Here is a 17,794-nt window from a genome sequence, read left to right as displayed (position 1 = left end):
CTGGCCAGATTTCAAGTTGTACCTCTTCTAAGAAATTAATTTAAAAATATTCCACTGTTAAAAACAGACAAGTAGCCAGTGGTTTTGGCTCACACCTTTAATTCAAGCACTTGGGAGGCAGAGGCAGGAGCATTTCTGTGAGTTCAAGGCCAACGTGGTCTACAGAGTGAGTTGCAAGACAGCCAGGGCTACCCAACCTTGCCTCAGAAAACTAAAACAAACAAACAAACAAACAAACAAACAAGCACCAGACAAGTACCCTGTGTTCTCAGCCAGAGCCTGATCTGGCTTATAGGAAAAGAATGCTGGCTTATAGGAAGAGGATGCTCTTAATTCTGGCTCCTCTCAGCCTCCTTTAGATAGGAAATCGGCCAATGGGAACTTTTGGGTGGGCAGCGGCTTTGCTCAGAGAACACAAAGGATAAAGAAACAAAGTCTTCAGGTCACCTTTCCACTTCCTTTTGTGACAACAGGAGAAAAAGAAAAAGGAGATCTCCCCAAGTGTCTCTGGATTTTCAGCAGTCCTGTAATGGGCTCCCAGCCCTTGAGTTAATGTGCATGTCCACCATAAAGCTCAGGGGAAAGAACTATTTCCGTAGTGTTTTGAATTTAGCAGAGTAGCTCTCTGCTATGTACATCAGATTTGCCCAGATAATTATGGATTATTTGCTTTGTGCTTACAACCTGTAAGAAGCGTTACTTTTGCCGGGCGTAGTGGTCCATGCACACTCTTAATTCCAGCACTCAGGATACAGAAACAAGCAGATCTCAGAGTTCAAGGCCAGCCTGGTCTACAGAGTGAGTTCCAGAACAGTTAGGGCTACAAAGAGAAACTCTTATAAAACAAAACAAAACAAAACAAAAACAAAAAACAACGAAGAGGAGACGGTGATGGTGGGGGTGGTACTTTTAGGTCCCCAATGTAAATAAACTCCCATTTTGAAACTGGATCAGCTTAAGGAATCAAAATGAAAGGGATGTAAGAAAAGGCAGAGAATAGTAGATTCTGTAACTTTTATTACCAAAAAAAAAAAAAAAAAGTCAAAATCTTTACATGCTATGCATGACATTAAATGTCATATATAAGGTTCACTGCAAGCAAATCTTTAAAAAATATACATACTGTATATATTTACACTTCAAGTTTGAGTAACTGATGCCAAGGTATAATTCAGATTCTAATCCTTACCTACCCTGTGGATTTGTTCCGCTACTAACTAAACAGTGATTGTGTTTCTTCACCCAGGCACACGAAGAGGTAGGAGCGCCACTTTAAATAAACAAACTGGAGCACAATATGAAGATCATCATTGAAGCAGCTTAGCTACATAGAGGAAACCCTAGCTAGCTTTGATCATCTCAGGAAGCTGAATATATGTAGTCTGTCCAGGAAATTAAAACTGAAACAACTTCAGAGAGATACGTTTCTGACCACACTAGACTAAGAAGGCCTGCCACTCTGCACCCGAGAATTTTAAGTGGCTCACATAGCAGCGTTTAGGCAGGTAGCTAAGACACCTTTCCTCCCCATGAGGCAAAAATAATATGCGAATAAAAGATATCAAATATATATCTCTATACACAGCCTCTGGAACTCAGAAGCCAATTTAGACAATTCCTTTGCCAAGTAAAATCCGTATTAATTTCTACCCATGCCCACCTCCAGCCCAAACTAAGCTCTCAAGTCTATTCAAAGGTGGGGAGCAGTCTGTGACTTCTGTAGACCCAAGGTCCTCAGCCTTAAGAGTGGGCCTCAGGAAGGCTCTTGAGCCTGAGAAGGGCTTCCTAGATTCCGGCCAGATTTGATGGGACTTGTTTCTGACCGGGGAAGCTTAATCGAGGCCACAGAGGCAGCTGTGGCCAGAAGCCCCTCTCGTTCCCTCTTCTTCTGCTTCATCCTACGGTTCTGGAACCAGATTTTGACCTGGGTGTCATTCAGCTGTAAACAGTTGGCTATCTCGATGCGTCGGGCTCTAGTTAGGTACTTATTGAAATGAAACTCTTTCTCTAGCTCTGTCAGTTGCTTGGTGCTGAAATTTGTGCGGATGGCACTGGGAGGGCTTGTGGCTCCATATTCGGACAGTTTGCCTGCAACATAAAGACAAGGTGTGAGCAGGAGGAGGAGATGCTGAAACTATCCAGTGGAGCTAAGACTTAGAATCAAAGTCACAGCGCAGCCCTCCTGAGTGATGGACACAGCTGAACCAGAAGAAGCGCTCTGCTGAGGCCTCTCAGCTCCTGGGGCATTTTCTGACCCTGGGCTCTGACCAGGGCTTAGGAGTAGAATCTCTCTCCAGGGTTGGTGGCCACACGCTCCCGGCTCTTCACGAAGGAGGCGCCCCCCCCCCCCGAACCCCCAGGTGCCTCCCCTCAGCGCCCACCTCCTTACTTTTCTTGGGGGCGTTCCTCTTCACTTTCATCCACTCGAAAGTGCTGTGGGCGGCCGGGAGGCTGGAGGTGGGAGAGGCCGGCTTGGGGCAGGCTCCAGGGGCCGGGGACACAGTCTGAAAGGGCCCGGGGTGGCCGTCTGCGGGCTCCTTGAGACACGCGGGGAAGGGGCCAGGCTCGCCAAAGGCAGCGAAGTCCACCTGGCCGCTGAGCAGGAATGATCCCCCGCCGGAGAAGACCGCCGAGGTGGCATAGTGGACGTGCGCCCCGCCCTCGTCCGCCGCTCTCCCAAGTGCGCCCGGGAAGTCAAACGCCGGCCCGGACCCCAAGAAGCCATACTCGGCGGCAGAGGCAGGTGCGGCGCCCCGCTCGTAGGCGCCTTCCAGGGTGCAGGGCGCGTACCGGGGCGCGGCGGGCTGTGGGACCGGGGACTGAGCGGGGCCTGCGGGAGGCGACGGCGTGGGCCGAGCGGTGGCCAGGGGCAGGCAGCTCACGAAGGCGCCGTCTCCGCTGCCCAGGGGGAAGGCCGGCTGCAGGGCCACAGGGCGCGCGTCGGCGCGGCAGAACTTGGGTGCGAAGCCGAGCACGTCGCCGCCTACCCCTCCGCTGCCACCGCCCGCGGCGCACGACACGTACTCCAGGTAAGAGCTCATGGCTCGCTCCGCACGACCTAGGCGCCGCACCCTGCAGGTCTGCGCAGCTCCGCCTTCCCGCTACCCCCGCTGCCCTCGCCGAGCCATGGCGAGCGAGCCCGAGGTAAATAGTGGCTTCATATACCGGCGGCGGCAGCCACGTGGCGCCAGCCAGCCAATCGGCGCCTTCCCCGCACTGGCCGGTCCCGACTGGAGTGCGGTTCCACGCGCCTGCCTTGCTGCCAACTTAGCCAAAGTGGCTGAGGGGCCTCCGCCCAGCTCGGGGGAGAGCGGCGCCGGCGGAAGGGCGGGGCGAGAGCCCTGGACATCAGCTCCTGGGACAGGTATTGCGGGAGAAAGGCAGGGAAGGGCGAGGGATGCAGCGGTCAGGGCTGGTCCCTCTCGGGACCCCTTGGGCTATTTCCCGGGGAATGATGGGCGAGCCTGGATGATGCTGGGTAACAGTATTGCTTTTGCCCTGAGGGGACTCTACCCAGCCCTCCCTCTGAGAAGGTCAAGTTACTCTTGCCCCTCTTTGGGGGGGGGGGGGTGCATTCGGGTTTCCTTGACCCAGAAATCCCTCTTGTCCTAAACCTAGAACAGACATTCCTTGCATCTTCCCTCTTTTCTGCCTCACCAATGACTCCTGGGACCACCTAGGCCGGGGGGGGGGGCCGCGGGGGCGCGGGGGGTGAAATCATTTTCACTAGCTTTTCTTTGCACCATTCCCCCCCGCCCCCAGAATTTATCCTCTTCAGCTCCCCTTCCAATTTGTGGCGACGTGGTGAGAATGGATGTTTGTAGTGTCAGTGTCGATTTGGGCAGAAAATAAGTTTGGATTTTCCCTTCTGATGAGGTCATCAGAATACGGAATCCACTCTGTGGCAGAAAGGCCCTTGTACACTATTTAGAAGGCTGGCACGCGAGCTGCGCACGCTTTCACTGAGACTCTTGGCTGGAGGGCGCTGGGCATCCTGGGGACTGGTCAGATCTCAGAGCTTTGGACTGGCTTGTACCTTAAAGCAATTAAAGCTTCTGTTCCATCAGATAAGTGCTGCGTCGTCTCTTGCGAGTGTAATCTGAGGGCTCACGATGTTAATGGGCTCACGTCTTTCCCTTGATAATATGGTTTGTTTACTGAGTGTAGAGAGCCGGGAAATAAAAGTGTAATTGGCACAGGAAATGGAGAGGAGAAGGGTCATACAGACAGGCTTTACACGGACAAACTTTCCAGCTTCCTTAACCATCTCTTTTCATGTTGTCCTCTTTAGGGCAGTAGAAAAACGCCAAGAGAAATAAATACAGGTTATTTGCACACAGCCATAAGTAAATGAAGGTGGTTTTCTAAAAGCCTCTGTATTGACGAGTCTAAAGAGTCGGCTCCAGGTTTATTCAAGTGCCCTTGAAAACTTGATCTTTTGCAGCCTCCAAGTTAGAATGAGTGAGGTTTTGTTATTGCTTTATGTATCCACTCGTCATGAGACAGCGATTGAGCACTTGCCTAAAATTCCACTCAGGCCTCATAGTCCAGGAGTGAGCCCCTTTCAGGGCTGTGGACTTGTAAGTAAATAAAGCTACAGCAAACGCCTATTATGCTAGTGAGGTGGACCTGGTGCAGCTTAAGCACCTAGACTTGGGAATGGTCACGTGACTGAGCACACCGTTACAAGAGTATGGGGTTCTTGACAATGAACGGAAAGTAGAATCCTTCTACTAAAAACAGACCTTCCACCTAAAACTACCCATTATTTGCTTTCCCTGAAGCATATTTTTTGGCGATTCTGTCTTTGCTTGAAGTAGAAACCGTACTAAAATGAAATGAGCAGCTGTTGGTATTTGTATTATTGTTGCTGTTTTGTTTTAACGGTTGTATTGAGAGTGGACATCAGATGTGGAGGTTGGAGTAGTTTTAGTATTTGTTCAGACCCAATTGTAGCTCCCTGATGAATCCATACCAGAGAGCTATGGTCTGTTTATCATCCTCTCTTCTTTTAGTTTTTGAGTCCTTGGGGTTTCCTATGCTCTGGAGCTCAGACTGCTGTCTTCTTTTATTTTGGTTTTGATGTGCTGGGTATCCAACCCAGGGCCTGACAACGTGCTAAGCAAGCACTCTACCACTGAGCTACATACTCAGCCCTTGAGTTGGTTTGCTTGTTGTTTGTTGGAAGCCAAACCTCTGGTCATTTCATTCCATGCCTGAATTCAGCAGATGTTTGCCATTTGCACTAGGTAAGGACACTTTATTATGCCTAGAAAAAGATATCCTTAAGGAAAAGGAGCAAGATTCATTCCTGCAAGGTTCATCCTGTTTCCGTTTGCTGTACTTCAAGTCTAAGAGATCGATCTCTCTCCCCCCCCCCCCCTCTCTCTCTCTCTCTCACACACACACACACAGAGAGAGAGAGAGAGAGAGAGAGAGAGAGAGAGAGAGAGAGAGAGAGAGAATATATACCCAAACCTCACACAGATTAGGCAAATGCTCTGAAACTATCTCCAGCTCATACTTCAGAGTAATCTCAGTTTATAATCATCTGAGGAGAGGCTGGAAGGTATTATTGGGGGAAATGTGCTTAAAAATATGTGAATAGAGAATATTTTTAGTAACTACCCAGTTTGTCTCTAGTGTGAACAGAATAGGAAGGAAATGTCTTACAAATTATATTAATGTGTAAGTCCTGAATCCCTAAGGGCCACTTGCCCCTCTGAGTCTTGGTGCTGTGGGCTCTCCATGGGAGGTGACAGCCGAGGGGCCCCATTGCCAGAATGTGTTTGATGTAGGAATGCTTTGAAATAGCCTGCCTGCTCACCACAGCAGCCATCCACATTCCCACCCTCCCCCACTACCTTTCTCTCCCATCCCAATAGTAAGCTTCTCTTCTGATAGAAGCAGCTCCTGGTGGCCTATCTTCTGTGTGTTTAAAGCTGGTCTTAAGAAACACCAGGACACCCTCTGCTGTAAACACTGCTGTGCTAACCCCTGGGAGATACTTAAGCACACACACAATCAAACTCTTGACTCCACAGATGCAAAGCAGAGGCTATCTCTTTACCTATGAGAGTAAATTAAGGGAGCCAAAATGTTTATGCCAGACTAAGAGAAAAGAGATTAGGGTATAGTATCTTCTGCAATCAAAGGATAGAGGTAAGGATTAAGAGGTCCTAAAGATAGGAATTTTAAAATTCTTAGCAGTCTAATAATAGGATCCTCCCTAAGGAAACAGACGAATGCTGTGCCTTTCCCCGAATCTCACAGATGAGACTCATGGACCAAGCCAAGCCAGTTTTTGACACAGAAACAGTGGTATATTCTACCACTATTTAGTACTAGCTTAAGTAAGAGTACCCTCAAGTTACTGACACCCAAAACTACTTTGCAATTATGGAATGACCACAGAGCAGTGGTTCTCAACCTTTTAATGCTGTGACCCTTTAACACAGTTCCTCATGCTGTGGTGACCCCACATAAAATTATTTTCATTGCTACTTCATAACTGTAATTTTGCTATTGTTATGAATTGTAATGTAAATATCTATGTTTTCCAATGGTCTTAAGAGACCCCTGTGGAAGAGTCAGTCCTCCCTCCAAAAGGGTCGTGACCCACCGGTTGAGAACCAGTGCCATACAGTCTCTCTAAAGGTAGTTTCAGGTCCTAGCAAACACAGAAGTGGATGCTCACAGTCAGTTAGTGGATGGATCACAGGGCTCCCAATGGAGGAGCTAGAGAAAGTACCCAAGAAGCTAAAGGGATCTGCAACCCTATAGGTGGAACAACATTATGAACTAACCAGTACCCCGGAGCTCTTGACTCTAGCTGCATATGTATCAAAAGATGGCCTAGTCGGCCATCACTGGAAAGAGAGGCAAACTTTATATGCCCCAGTACAGGGGAACACCAGGGCCAAAAAGTGGGAGTGGGTGGGTAGGGGAGTGGGGAGGGGACGGTATGGGGGACTTTTGGGATAGCATTGGAAATGTAAATGAGGAAAATACCTAATAAAAATATTTTTTTAAAAAAGTACAGTTTCATTGGCACACTATGAGAGGTTTTGATCCTACTGGTCTGACTCAGGAACATATATATATATATATATATATATATATATATATATATATATATATATTTTTTAAACAAGCCTCTTGTTACTCAAAACTACACCTTGACATTTTCTGCTGTGGAACATGGGACTGGGAGAACAGAACAGCAAGGGAATGCTTCTGTAGGGGGGAGGGGGACAGTGAGCAGAGTAAAAGACCAGTGTCACCTGGCCAGCTGACACATGAGTATTCCTGAAGAGTGTCTACATGAGTAGCAGTGTAGAAAAGTGAGTGTAAAGGTCAAATTTAAGGCTAAATGGTCGACAGCTCCAGAAAATGTCTTAGAGACGTGCTCAGTTGGGGTCTGGAGAGTTCAGAGGTTAGAGATGCTTGCTGCTCTTGTAGACCTGAGTTCAGATCCCACCACTCACATTGGACAGCTGACAATGACCTCTGACTCCAGCTCCAGAGGATCTAATATGTTTTTCTGGCTTCCTTGGATACCTACACATGTGTGCATATATGCACACAGACATAAATACACAAGTAATGAATGGATGGATGAATGAATGAATGAATCTTAAGTGATCAGTAGGAAATTCACAAATTTTACTGACCAGTTAGTGTTTCCCAATGGCTGACCATCTGCTGCTTATTCCCTTAGCTACCTTGGATGTGTAGGAAGTGAAATTTGCTTCTTCCTTCCTTTAGAGAGATCCAGGAGTGCTTCTGAAGCGGTGTTGTAAGGAGAGGAATAAGGATGGGGTTTTCAACTCTCATTTCCGTCCATCTCTCAACTTATCTGGAAGGGGCCTCTGAGCCTAAGGGATGCAGAAGGGGTGAAATGTACCTTGGCCTAACTTCCTCTGGCTAAGGGATGATCTTCCATAGCGTACGATGGCAAAGCTAGAAGACTCTTTACACATAGAATTTGTCAAACTCTTGGTCCTAGGGAGAACGTTGCTTTACTCAGGAGTTGAAGGAGAATGCGATCCTATCAAAAAACCATGGAATTTGGGCTTTCCAGTCTTCCTGCAGCCTGGACAAAGGAAGAACGAAGGTAGCCCCTTTCTGGCACTGGCACTACGGCACCAATTCTGAGCAGGCAGAACAGTGTTGAGGGTGCCTTCCTTTCTGGGAGAGCTCTTCTTCCTTTGAGAGTTTGCTTAACCTGTGCATTCGACTTGTGTAGCTCCACCTTGAGTCTCCGAGGAGAATAGGTCCCCATCCCCTCTACCACACTTCCCATGTAGGGTGACTACCATCAGAACCTGGAAGGACCATAAGAAATGACCCTAAATCTATTTCATTGGGTAGAGCAAGTACAAAACGCAACAGACATGAGATGGCCTATCTTTGGTTTAATAGTTCTATTAGAAGGTTTGTGTCTTCTCTTTATGAGTTATAAACCCTTTGTCACATGCTATAAATCTTCTTAGCAGAAGGGTTGAGGTGTGTCTGGTGGTAGAATATTTATCTAGCATACAAAAGGCAGTAGTTTGATCCCAGCACTGAAAAAACTTCTCAGCATACCATTCTTTTCTTCTTTGTTTGGCATGTACAAGATGGACTTTTCAAATCTACTTGTGGTTTCTGTCTTTGATAGTGTAAAGGCCTTCCATTCTCCTCGGTTGTATTCATATTTTTAAAAGATGAGTGCACAAGGCATATACTAATTTGATACATATTTACTAACCATTATACTTTGTTGCTTAAATTGTTTTTTATATACATAGATATTTTGCCTATATTTCTGTTTATCACATGGGTACAGTGCCTATGAAGGCTAGAATAGGGGTATCATGTCCCCTGGAACTGGAGATACAGTTGTTAACTGCTATGCGGGTGATGAGAATCAAATCCAGGTCCTTTGGGAGAGCAGCCAGTGCTCTTACCTGGTGAGCCATCTCTCAACCCCTAATTTGTTGCTTCGACAGTTGGGATGTAGCTCAGTTGTATTGTACTTTGTTAGCATTCACAATGCCCTGGGGTTCCATGCCCAGAATCGATGATGATGATAATGATGATGGTGGTGGTGGTGGTGGTGGTGGTATGTTGCTTTATTTTTAAAATAAGTAATAAGTTGACAATTATAAGGCTCATTCAAAGGAACATGCACTCTTTCTCCTACCCTTGTCCCCAGCCATCTAGTCCTTCTTCATATAAGCAACCAGTTTTATTCATTTCATGAACATTTTTTAATTTATTTTCTATTTTATGTGTATTGATGTTTTCCCTGTATGTATGTCTGGGTGAGGTTGTCAGATCTTGGAGTTACAGACAGTTGTGAGCTGCCATGTGGGTGCTGGGAATTGAACTCAGGTCCTCTGTAAGAGCATTCAGTGCTCTTTACCACTGAGCCATCTCTCCAGCCCCTCAGAGACACTTTATACATGAACAGTTCATGTCTCTCCATATTTTTAACCCAGTGGTAGCCTGCTAGTCAGAGTCTATGGTTCTTGTGTTCTTTCCTCTGTTGTATCTTAAGATCTTCCCATGCAAAATACACACAGAACTGCATAGCCAACTTCTGAAACTTCACACTGTTGTACTATGTACACTTTCCAAATTGATTTTACTGGTTCCTGATGATGGTTCTTCAACTGTTTCAAACTTTTGCTAATAAATATGTATATACAAATGTTTACCCATTAAGAAATTCCTTGAAGCTAGGCAGCAGTGACTCATGCCTTTAATGCCAGCATTCAGGAAGCAGAGGCAGAAAGATCTCTATGTGTTGAAGACCAGCTTAGTCTATAGAACGAGTTCCAGGACAGCCAGAGCTACATAGAGAAATCCTGTTTCCAAAAAAAAAAAAATCTTGAAGTGAAATTAAGTCAAAGTACGTATGTGCTGACACCTTTAAATGCATTTTGTTAAGTTTCTCATTTTAAAAGCAAAGCGAGATAGATTCGTCTGTATGTGCGTGTAATTCCAGCACTCAAGAGGAAGGAAGATGAAGAGTCCAGAGGCTGGAAAGATGGTTCAATGGTGGAGAGCACTGGCCTCTGCTCTTTCAGAGGACCTGGGTTTGATTCCCAGTACCCACGTGGCAGCTAACGACTATTTGTAGCTCCAGTTTGAGGAGATTTGATTCCGTCTTCTGAAGTCCTTAGACACCAAATATATGGTGCGCATATCTTCATGCAAACTATCGTATACAAAAAAAAATAAAATAAATTATTTTAAAATGAAGGAATACAAGGCGCAGTCTGGGCAATTGAGAAACATTCTGTCTCAAACAAAACAAAGACTCATCTTGTATTTCTATCAGTAACTTACTTATCAGGGTTCCTGTTTCTTTACACCCTTATCAAATCATTGGGATATTAAAGGTTTGTTGTGTGTGTGTTTTAATCTGATAAGCAGAAAATTTCATCTTTTATTTATCCTTACAGCATTCCATAAAATGTCATTTTCCCCCTATCTGATCTATTTCACAGATGATAACTGGTACAGAAAAGACAAGCAACTGGTAGCCACATCCCTGTGAACGGCCAAGGTCAGGTACCCAATACTCTCTCTATAGAGTGCCGTTCCTCAGAGAACTTATGGAACTCAAGCATCCCCTGGTTTTTTATGATATATATATATATATAAAAAAAAGCACAAAAGCTTTCTGACATCTGCTAAGAGGCCTCCTCTTTAGTGGTCTAATACCAAGACCACATTTCTCTATCAATTCTCCTGAGAGCACCCCTCTGGAAGGAGAGGGCTCTGATTACTAATCTGATCTGACCTCGTCCTGAGCATTCGCTTGGGTTCAATCTTTGGGAAACAGTAGGGTGGTGTTGTTTTTAATTTCCCTGGGACTTATTTCACCCAGGATCTCAGTATTGATCAACATGATGAGGGTGGGAGTATGTTTCCCCTAGGTTTGAGCTTTATAGAGAGAATTTACTTGAACTTGGAGAAGATAACTGTAGCTTGAGTGCTCACAAACACACACACACACACACACACACACACACACACACACCTCATGATGAACCTATGAGGTAGATATCTTTATTGACTGTTTCATTGATGAAAGTTAAGTTCAGAAAGATTAAGTGAATCACTCAGGGTCTTGCAGTGCATCAGCCGCAACATGGGAAGCGCAATGTAGACCTGAATTGAGCATACTAGATGACCTTCCAGCCTCTTCCTCCTCCTCTATTCATTGTAGCTAATGGCTTGACTCCCACTCTGGCCCTGGAAACAGAAAGCCAGGGAGTTTGCCCATGCAGCTTATCATTAAGTCCTTGATACCCAACCTCTTACATGCTTCTTCTTCTCAGCCTTGCTCCTTTCTCCAGTTAGATACAGTGCTCCCAATAGTTAGCTTTCCAGTCAGATAATGAACCTCTTGTCCCATATTAAGACCTGGTTCAACAGCTACTCCCCACAGGAGAGGTCCAGACCCTTCTATGGGTACCTTGTAGACACACTCTTGCCAGCCATCCTGCCCTACTACAACCATTGTTCTTTCTCCCCCCCCACCCCCCGGCCCCCTTTTTTTTTTCTTGCACAATTTGCTTTCCCTGCTTAGGATGTTCCTTCTTCCTTGACCTGCAAAGCTCTTAACTCTTCAGAAAACCAAAATCACCTGAGTAGCTGGTTGGACACCACAATGTGGTTGAGGGCATTTTCCTTTATTCCGGGGACCCTGTGAGCAAACCTATCAGGTTGGTTTTAGGAGGCTCTCTTTCCCTCAGTAGATTGAAGGGCACCTCCTGTAAGTTACCTAGCCTTGTATCTATCCCAAGGCAGGATGCAGTGTACACAGGAACTGCTCAGTGGTTTGGCAGATCAAGAGGGCAGGACAAACTGTAACAAAAGAAGCAAGGTTAGCGGTTTTGTTTTGTTTTGTTTTGTTTTGTTTTGTTTTGTTTTGTTGCTCAGCGAGTTGGGGTATTGTGTTCAAATGCCTCATGGTAGGTCTGTCTGAAACAAAATGGTAGTAGGACTTTTTTTTTTCCAAAATAAGTTAATTTCCACCCAAAATAATGACGACAAGGAAGACTGAGGGAAGGAAGGACATTCTAGAACTTTGATGAAGGCTGAGTAATGCAGCTTACATAACTGAAGAAGCATTTCAGCCAGAGAAAAGGGCACAAAGGGGACCAGGCCAAAGCTTTTGTAATTTACAGAGAGCATTTGTCACTCCGGAAGTGGTATAGGAGTGTGTTACCACCTACTCGACCCAAAACGGACCTGGTGCAAACAACTCCAAGGTTCGTGACTGTCTGTAGAAATTTCCAGTCTTTGCTTTGTATGTCTAGATGAACTTTCCAAAAAGCTGAAGTAAAATACTTACTGGTCTTGCTGCTGCATTAGACAGGAAAGATGTTGTGAGTGATGTGATGAATATATACATACTTTTATTGTAACTTTAAAGGGAATTCAAGTTTACTCCAAGTTCAGTGGCCGCTTTGACCTACTTACTCCCACGCAGAGAGGCCTGCAGGCAGACTTGGGGTCAATAAGAAACCTTGATTCATTGGGACTGTTCTTGCCCTGCCTTCAGAAAGAGTTTCCCTTTCTAGAAATAGAGCGGCTTGTGTGAGTGTCACTGGGATAGGAGGGAGAATGCCGGGTCACAATGGGTCGGGGGACAGCGTGGGTGTAGATTTGCTATGAAGTTCGAGGTCCGTGCTGGAGGGCTGCGGTTAGAGCTGAGAAGTAAGCAGTGGCCCTCCCTTCGGTGCCGCACAGAGATGTCCACCGACCTTCCCCTCCTGCGTGCCTGGAGCGCTATCCTGGGCAGCCGCAGGACTGTGTGTCGCCCCCTCCCTCAGCGCTCACCCGGAGCGCCCGCGTCTCCTTCGCTTGCGGTTTCTGGTCGGCTCCCAGCTGGCCCAGACTTGCTCTAAAGTAGGAGGAACCGCTGTCGAGCGAAAAGTGCACACCGGGTGATTGATGAACTCTTAATAGGACTAACCTTTCCCGCCCCCCACCCCAGACACACACACACAGAGGAACCCCACTCCCCATCCCGCCTCCAGGGCGGGCGCAGAGGACGCGGCCGCCAGCCGGTAGGGTGATTAACTCACCGTTTGTCTTTCTCGAAGAGTTCCAGGTGGACGCGGGAACACCGGCGAGCGACGGCAGCCGGGTCAGCGCGCGTCGTGTGGCCGGCCGCGCGGACCAAGCCGGCTTTGTGCCGAGCGTCCGACCTCCCGGGCAGGCGGCCGCTATTGTTCCCGCGGGCGGCCGGAGTTCTGAGACTGGAAAACACACCAGCCTCCTGCTTACAGTGACCCTAAGGTCCGGGGACCGAATAGGGGTTTCCTTTGTGTTCTGCCAGCCTGGGATGGCGTCGGCTCTACTCTAAGGAATGGCAGACAGGAGTGAGGGACACGGGGACCAACTCCCCAGAGCAATCCTCCTGTGACCCACTTTCCTGCGTGGCACAGAGAAGAAGGTGGGGAGGGCTAGGGTATTTGCAGGCCAAGGAAGTGAACAATAGAGCCATTAAAGGGTCTTCCAGTCTCCTTTCTTTAAGAAAGGGCCTTGTCTGCTTTAAGTCTCTGCCCCTCTGGTCCATCATCTATGTATCTGTACAAAAAGCTCTCCGTGAATCCTGACTTATACCGCGATCTGCTTTTCCTCTGGTTCTCTTTAATGTTAATCCCCACTCTGGCAATTTTTCCAAACCTTATTGAAAAATGAGCCAGACTAGCCAGAGTAACCAATCGAGTGTTTTTGTCACAGGCTGTGGGTGTAGCTTAGTGGTAGCGTGTAGATTTGCCATCCGCCATATTTACCATCAGTCCAACTTCCAGGTTGCTTTTAAAAAGTGGTTATCATAAGATGAAGACCATGAAGACACATGCAATGGCCTCCACCCCCACAGACCTGATGGGATGGCGTGGTGGCATTTATATTTCTCTGCTATGGCAAAAGATTTGGCATCCTTGGGCCTTGAGCCTCCTGCCAGTCTGTTCAGTTTGGACACACTGGACATGACCTAAAATGGATTGTCTTTGAACTTTGCAACTAGACAGGCAGGATGTGAGACCTGAGGGAAATGTTTAAGGAAGGGCTTCAGATCAGGTTTATAAATCCACTTGACACTGACCTTGGACCCCAAAGGTAAGAGCATTTGTAGTGGAGTAGAAAACAAGGTAAGCTATGGTCCTCTCCATCACTTTCCTTCAGCACCAACAAAGCAGGAAGGGCAGAGGATTCATCCATCAGGCCTTGTGCTATCCATCCAGACTTTCTGAGAGAGAAATCTACAAGAGCCAGCCCTTAAAAGTGTGGCTTAGGTAAGGTTAGATAAGGCTTGGCTAGGGACAACTCAGACTCAGTTGGTTAAGTGGCTCAACACCCAAAGGTCTGTTGACCCAGGTTCTAAATATACCCTATCTGGGAAATTGCAAAGCCCAAGGGGGTGAGGGGACGGTCTGAGCCACCTGCCTTTCTTGCATACTCATAAACCTCTGTTATTTTCTTTAAGTTTCTCAAAGAAGGACCAAAGTTTTGTCAAGAACACCCAGATGAAGACCTTCCTAGACCTGTAAACTGGGATTACCAAGTTCTTGACTTCACAAGGAAGTTTCAACCAATTCTGGTAAAGTCAAAACAGACCTGTGACAATCCCTGGGTGTAAACAAGCTTGTACCCGCCATGGGGTCAAATACTTGGAAGGAAGAGTTAGCCTCTTTGTTATTCAAACTCTCTCTCTCTCCTCTCTCTCTCTCTCTCTCTCTCTCTCTCTCTCTCTCTCTCTCTCTCTCTCTCATGTTCTCCTCTTTACCTTCTCTAAAGGAAAACCGTCTGGGCTTCCAAGCCTGGTGGCTGAGGAGAGCACTTCACTCATGAACCATTGGAGTGGTACCCAGTGAGGGAGAAAGGACAGTAGCTAGCTAGCGTAGGAGATCACTGCTAGTAGTTCTTCTAGACAGAAATGTGAAAACTCTTGTTCAGCAAGGTTAGCAGCCTCTGGGGCCTCAGAAACCAATGTAGCTGACACATCTCTGATAGGGACTGGACTTGGGGCTGAACCAAGGGAAGTACAAGCTCAGTATCCTCTTCCTCTCTCCCATTTGAAAGCCTGTACACAGAAATGGTACAAATGGATGCTTAACTTAATGATTCTATCAGAGGCAGATTTTTCTCTGTCAGTTCCCTGGATGAGGTTGGTCTGTAAGCTAGAAGGCAGAATCTGTACTTGATTTCCCTTTCTCCTTTCCTTTCCTTTCCTTTCCTTTCCTTTCCTTTCCTTTCCTTTCCTTTCCTAACCTCCTTACCAGTGGCCAGGGCCACCCTCCAGGGCTTTCCATGACAACTTCGCACCCTCTCGCTAGGTCTAGGCATTCCACTCCAGAATGGACCCCGAGGTTTACAGGGATGCTAAGGAAACGGTCCCTCTTCCTCCACTCCCACCTCCATTTTGCAGCAGGGCCATACCTCTGCCTGACCGCCATCCTACGTTAATCCACATTTGTTTGCCTAGATGGAACAACCAGAGAGGCCCAAATGACTGCCACCCATGAGCCAAGGACCTGATCTCTTTCCTTTAGACCTAATACTCTACCGGAGATCCACAACCTTCCTAATCCCCACCCCCTCCTCGTCCCGCCCCCGCGCCTCAAAAACTATGGAGAAAAAGAAGGTGTGCCCAAGGCTGGACCGAAGTCATCCTGCCCCTTCTTCAAAAGAGAGACACCTCCCAAGGCCAACGCCCTCCGGAGGGGCCCAGGTGCTCCTCCCTTCTGGCATCTATTCCGTCTGGCATCTATTCCGTCTGGCATCTATTCCTCTGCAAAGGATCAGAAAGGAAGCCGCTGGCTCAATGGATTCTGGATTTCGGGTAGACCTGACTGCTTTGGGGCATCCTCAATCGGGCGGTGAAGCCTCTGGGGGCAGAGGAGCGTCGTGGGAGAGGAGCGTCGTGGGAGAAAGACAAGCTAGGCTGCTGCTTCCCTACCCATGCCAACTTCCCGGGTCTCGTCTTGAAACAAGAGCAGAGGCCTGAGACCCGGGCGCCATTGCTGGCCAGGCTCCCCTCCCCCACACTCCTTTCTTTGCTTCTCGAAGACCCGGGAGGGAGGAGGCGGCGAGCGCCTCGGTGGATAGAGCTGCTATTGTGACCTTCCCGGGCTAAGCGGGGAACCCAGCGGAGTGTGTACTGCCCGCGGTGGCGGGGGAGGAGGTGACTGTGTGCAAGCCTCGAGTGCAGAGGGGGTGGCACCCGGGAATAAATAAAGGCTTGCAACCTCGGGCACTTGGACCCTTCGGAGAGCGTTTGGTTGTGTTTAGACTTGGGTGCTTCCTAACACTAATTGCAGGCTCAAGAGGAGCGGAATTTATGGCGAAGGCCAAGGCGGCTTGTTTATAATTTATGAAGTTTTAAATGGTTGTGCCGCGGGCCCAGCTCTCTCCGGCGGGCGGCCGCGTGGGAGTGTGCCCTCCCAGAACTCGCCGCCGCCCCCACCCACGCTAGGAGTGAGTGTGCCTGTCACGTGACTCGCGTTGGTGGCAGGAAAGAACCAAGCAATTCTCTGAAGTCTCCAGAACTTCAGAAGGTAGGCGAAGGCGGCAGGTTTGGTCGAAGCGACCCCTCCCCCTTCTTCCAACATCCTCCCTCCACCGCCGGGCCTGTGAGGTTGCGGCTGCCTAGACGGTGGGAACCCCCAACCTGACACTTCCTTAGAGCCTATGTGTGAGAGGAAGCTGATGTCAGCCGGGCTAGACACTGTTTAAAGTAATCCATGAAACCCTAAGCCACAGATGACGCTTGGGGTATTGCAGACACCCGCAGACTCAGCAGATACTCCTGTGGTAACACACCGCGCTGGGAAACGCCTGGAGCCATGATGCATTATGTATTTTTATTATTATTTATGGTATGAAGAGGAGATGAGAGAAACCGGGCTGAATCTAAACAGCCTGACAATTCATCTATTTAATATTTAGCCAGTTAAGAAAGGTGGCTGTGGTTCCCTACGAGGCAGCTAGCATTTCTTTGATTTCCGTAATAGCTTAAAAAATAATTTCTTACAATTATAAATTCTGTCTAGGAATGCAAATTTCAGAGAAAACAATGTTAAGCCTTGAGAGTGGGTAAAATATGCCTTCGATTGAAGTCATTTATTCTGTTGATACAATTCTACAACATATATACTTTAAACTTGCTCAGATAGAGTGAAATTTAGCAAAAGGATAACCCCTCCCACCCCCAGCCTAACATGCCATTTTTAAAACAGCACAAAGGAACAAGGAAACTAAATATTCTTTTGAGCCATCATTACTGAGCGAAACACAAACATCCAAATAGAAAACGATTGCTGTTGCACCAGAAGAGTAGAAGTTATCTCCACACAATGGGAATTTCACCTCGTGTCACCAGGCTGGTAGTGGGAGTTGCATATTTGCCAAACCAACTAGAGATGCGTGGGTGGACTTTGCTGAAATACAAAATAATTGAACCTTGTCTGAAGGCCTTTTTCCAAGTGCTCCCTTCTATAGAAGTGGGTGTAAGTGCTCGACCCTTCCTAGAGCCACACTAATAATATTTACAAAACGATTATAAATTCTGTAGACTATTCGCCCATTTTGCACAAAGAAACAGGAGTAAGCAAGGTGTTTATACGTGTTGTGTTCTATTAATGAACCTTTCGTTATTTTACATTGTGAAGAATGTTTGTTTTCTTTAAAAGTGAACTGCTGACCACTACAAAGGAAAAAATTGTGAGCACTTCCTAAGGGGGTTGGGGGACGGGGGAAAAAGCCTGATGCTTGTCTCTAC

General features: G+C 47.3%; 1 protein-coding gene and 2 long non-coding RNA genes across 3 annotated transcripts; 1 reads left to right on the top strand and 2 right to left on the bottom strand.

Annotated features, from left to right (window-relative positions):
- Positions 1-1,000: 1,000 nt before the first annotated feature.
- On the bottom strand, positions 1,001-3,163 carry Hoxd1 (homeobox D1). The gene is made up of 2 exons (NM_010467.2): positions 2,390-3,163; positions 1,001-2,088 (listed from the first exon to the last, which is right to left on the bottom strand). Exons 1-2 carry the CDS (start codon positions 3,039-3,041, stop codon positions 1,754-1,756), a joined length of 987 nt encoding a protein of 328 aa, NP_034597.2. The 5' UTR covers positions 3,042-3,163; the 3' UTR covers positions 1,001-1,753.
- An 83-nt stretch (positions 3,164-3,246) lies between these two features.
- Haglr (Hoxd antisense growth associated long non-coding RNA) lies at positions 3,247-17,721 on the top strand. Its single transcript, NR_110445.1, has 3 exons — positions 3,247-3,364; positions 14,501-14,614; positions 15,500-17,721. It is a non-coding gene; the product is annotated as a Hoxd antisense growth associated long non-coding RNA (long non-coding RNA).
- On the bottom strand, positions 12,401-13,459 carry Gm14424 (predicted gene 14424). Its single transcript, NR_110447.1, has 2 exons — positions 13,092-13,459; positions 12,401-12,925 (listed from the first exon to the last, which is right to left on the bottom strand). It is a non-coding gene; the product is annotated as a predicted gene 14424 (long non-coding RNA).
- Positions 17,722-17,794: the final 73 nt, after the last annotated feature.

The sequence above is a fragment of the Mus musculus genome, chromosome 2 (assembly GCF_000001635.26).
Source record: "Mus musculus strain C57BL/6J chromosome 2, GRCm38.p6 C57BL/6J".
Taxonomy (NCBI): Eukaryota; Metazoa; Chordata; class Mammalia; order Rodentia; family Muridae; genus Mus; species Mus musculus.
The sequence above is the reverse complement of the archived record's forward strand: the minus strand, read 5'-3'. Positions and strand labels throughout refer to the sequence as shown.

Bases quoted from the DNA above. Each gene is read 5' to 3' on its own strand.
- Hoxd1 (NM_010467.2), bottom strand. From the start codon at position 3,041: ATGAGCTCTTACCTGGAGTACGTGTCGTGCGCCGCGGGCGGTGGCAGC. The intron at 2,089-2,389 runs GTAAGGAGGTGG...TTTATGTTGCAG, and splicing joins GAGGAACGCCCCCAAGAAAA to GCAAACTGTCCGAATATGGA.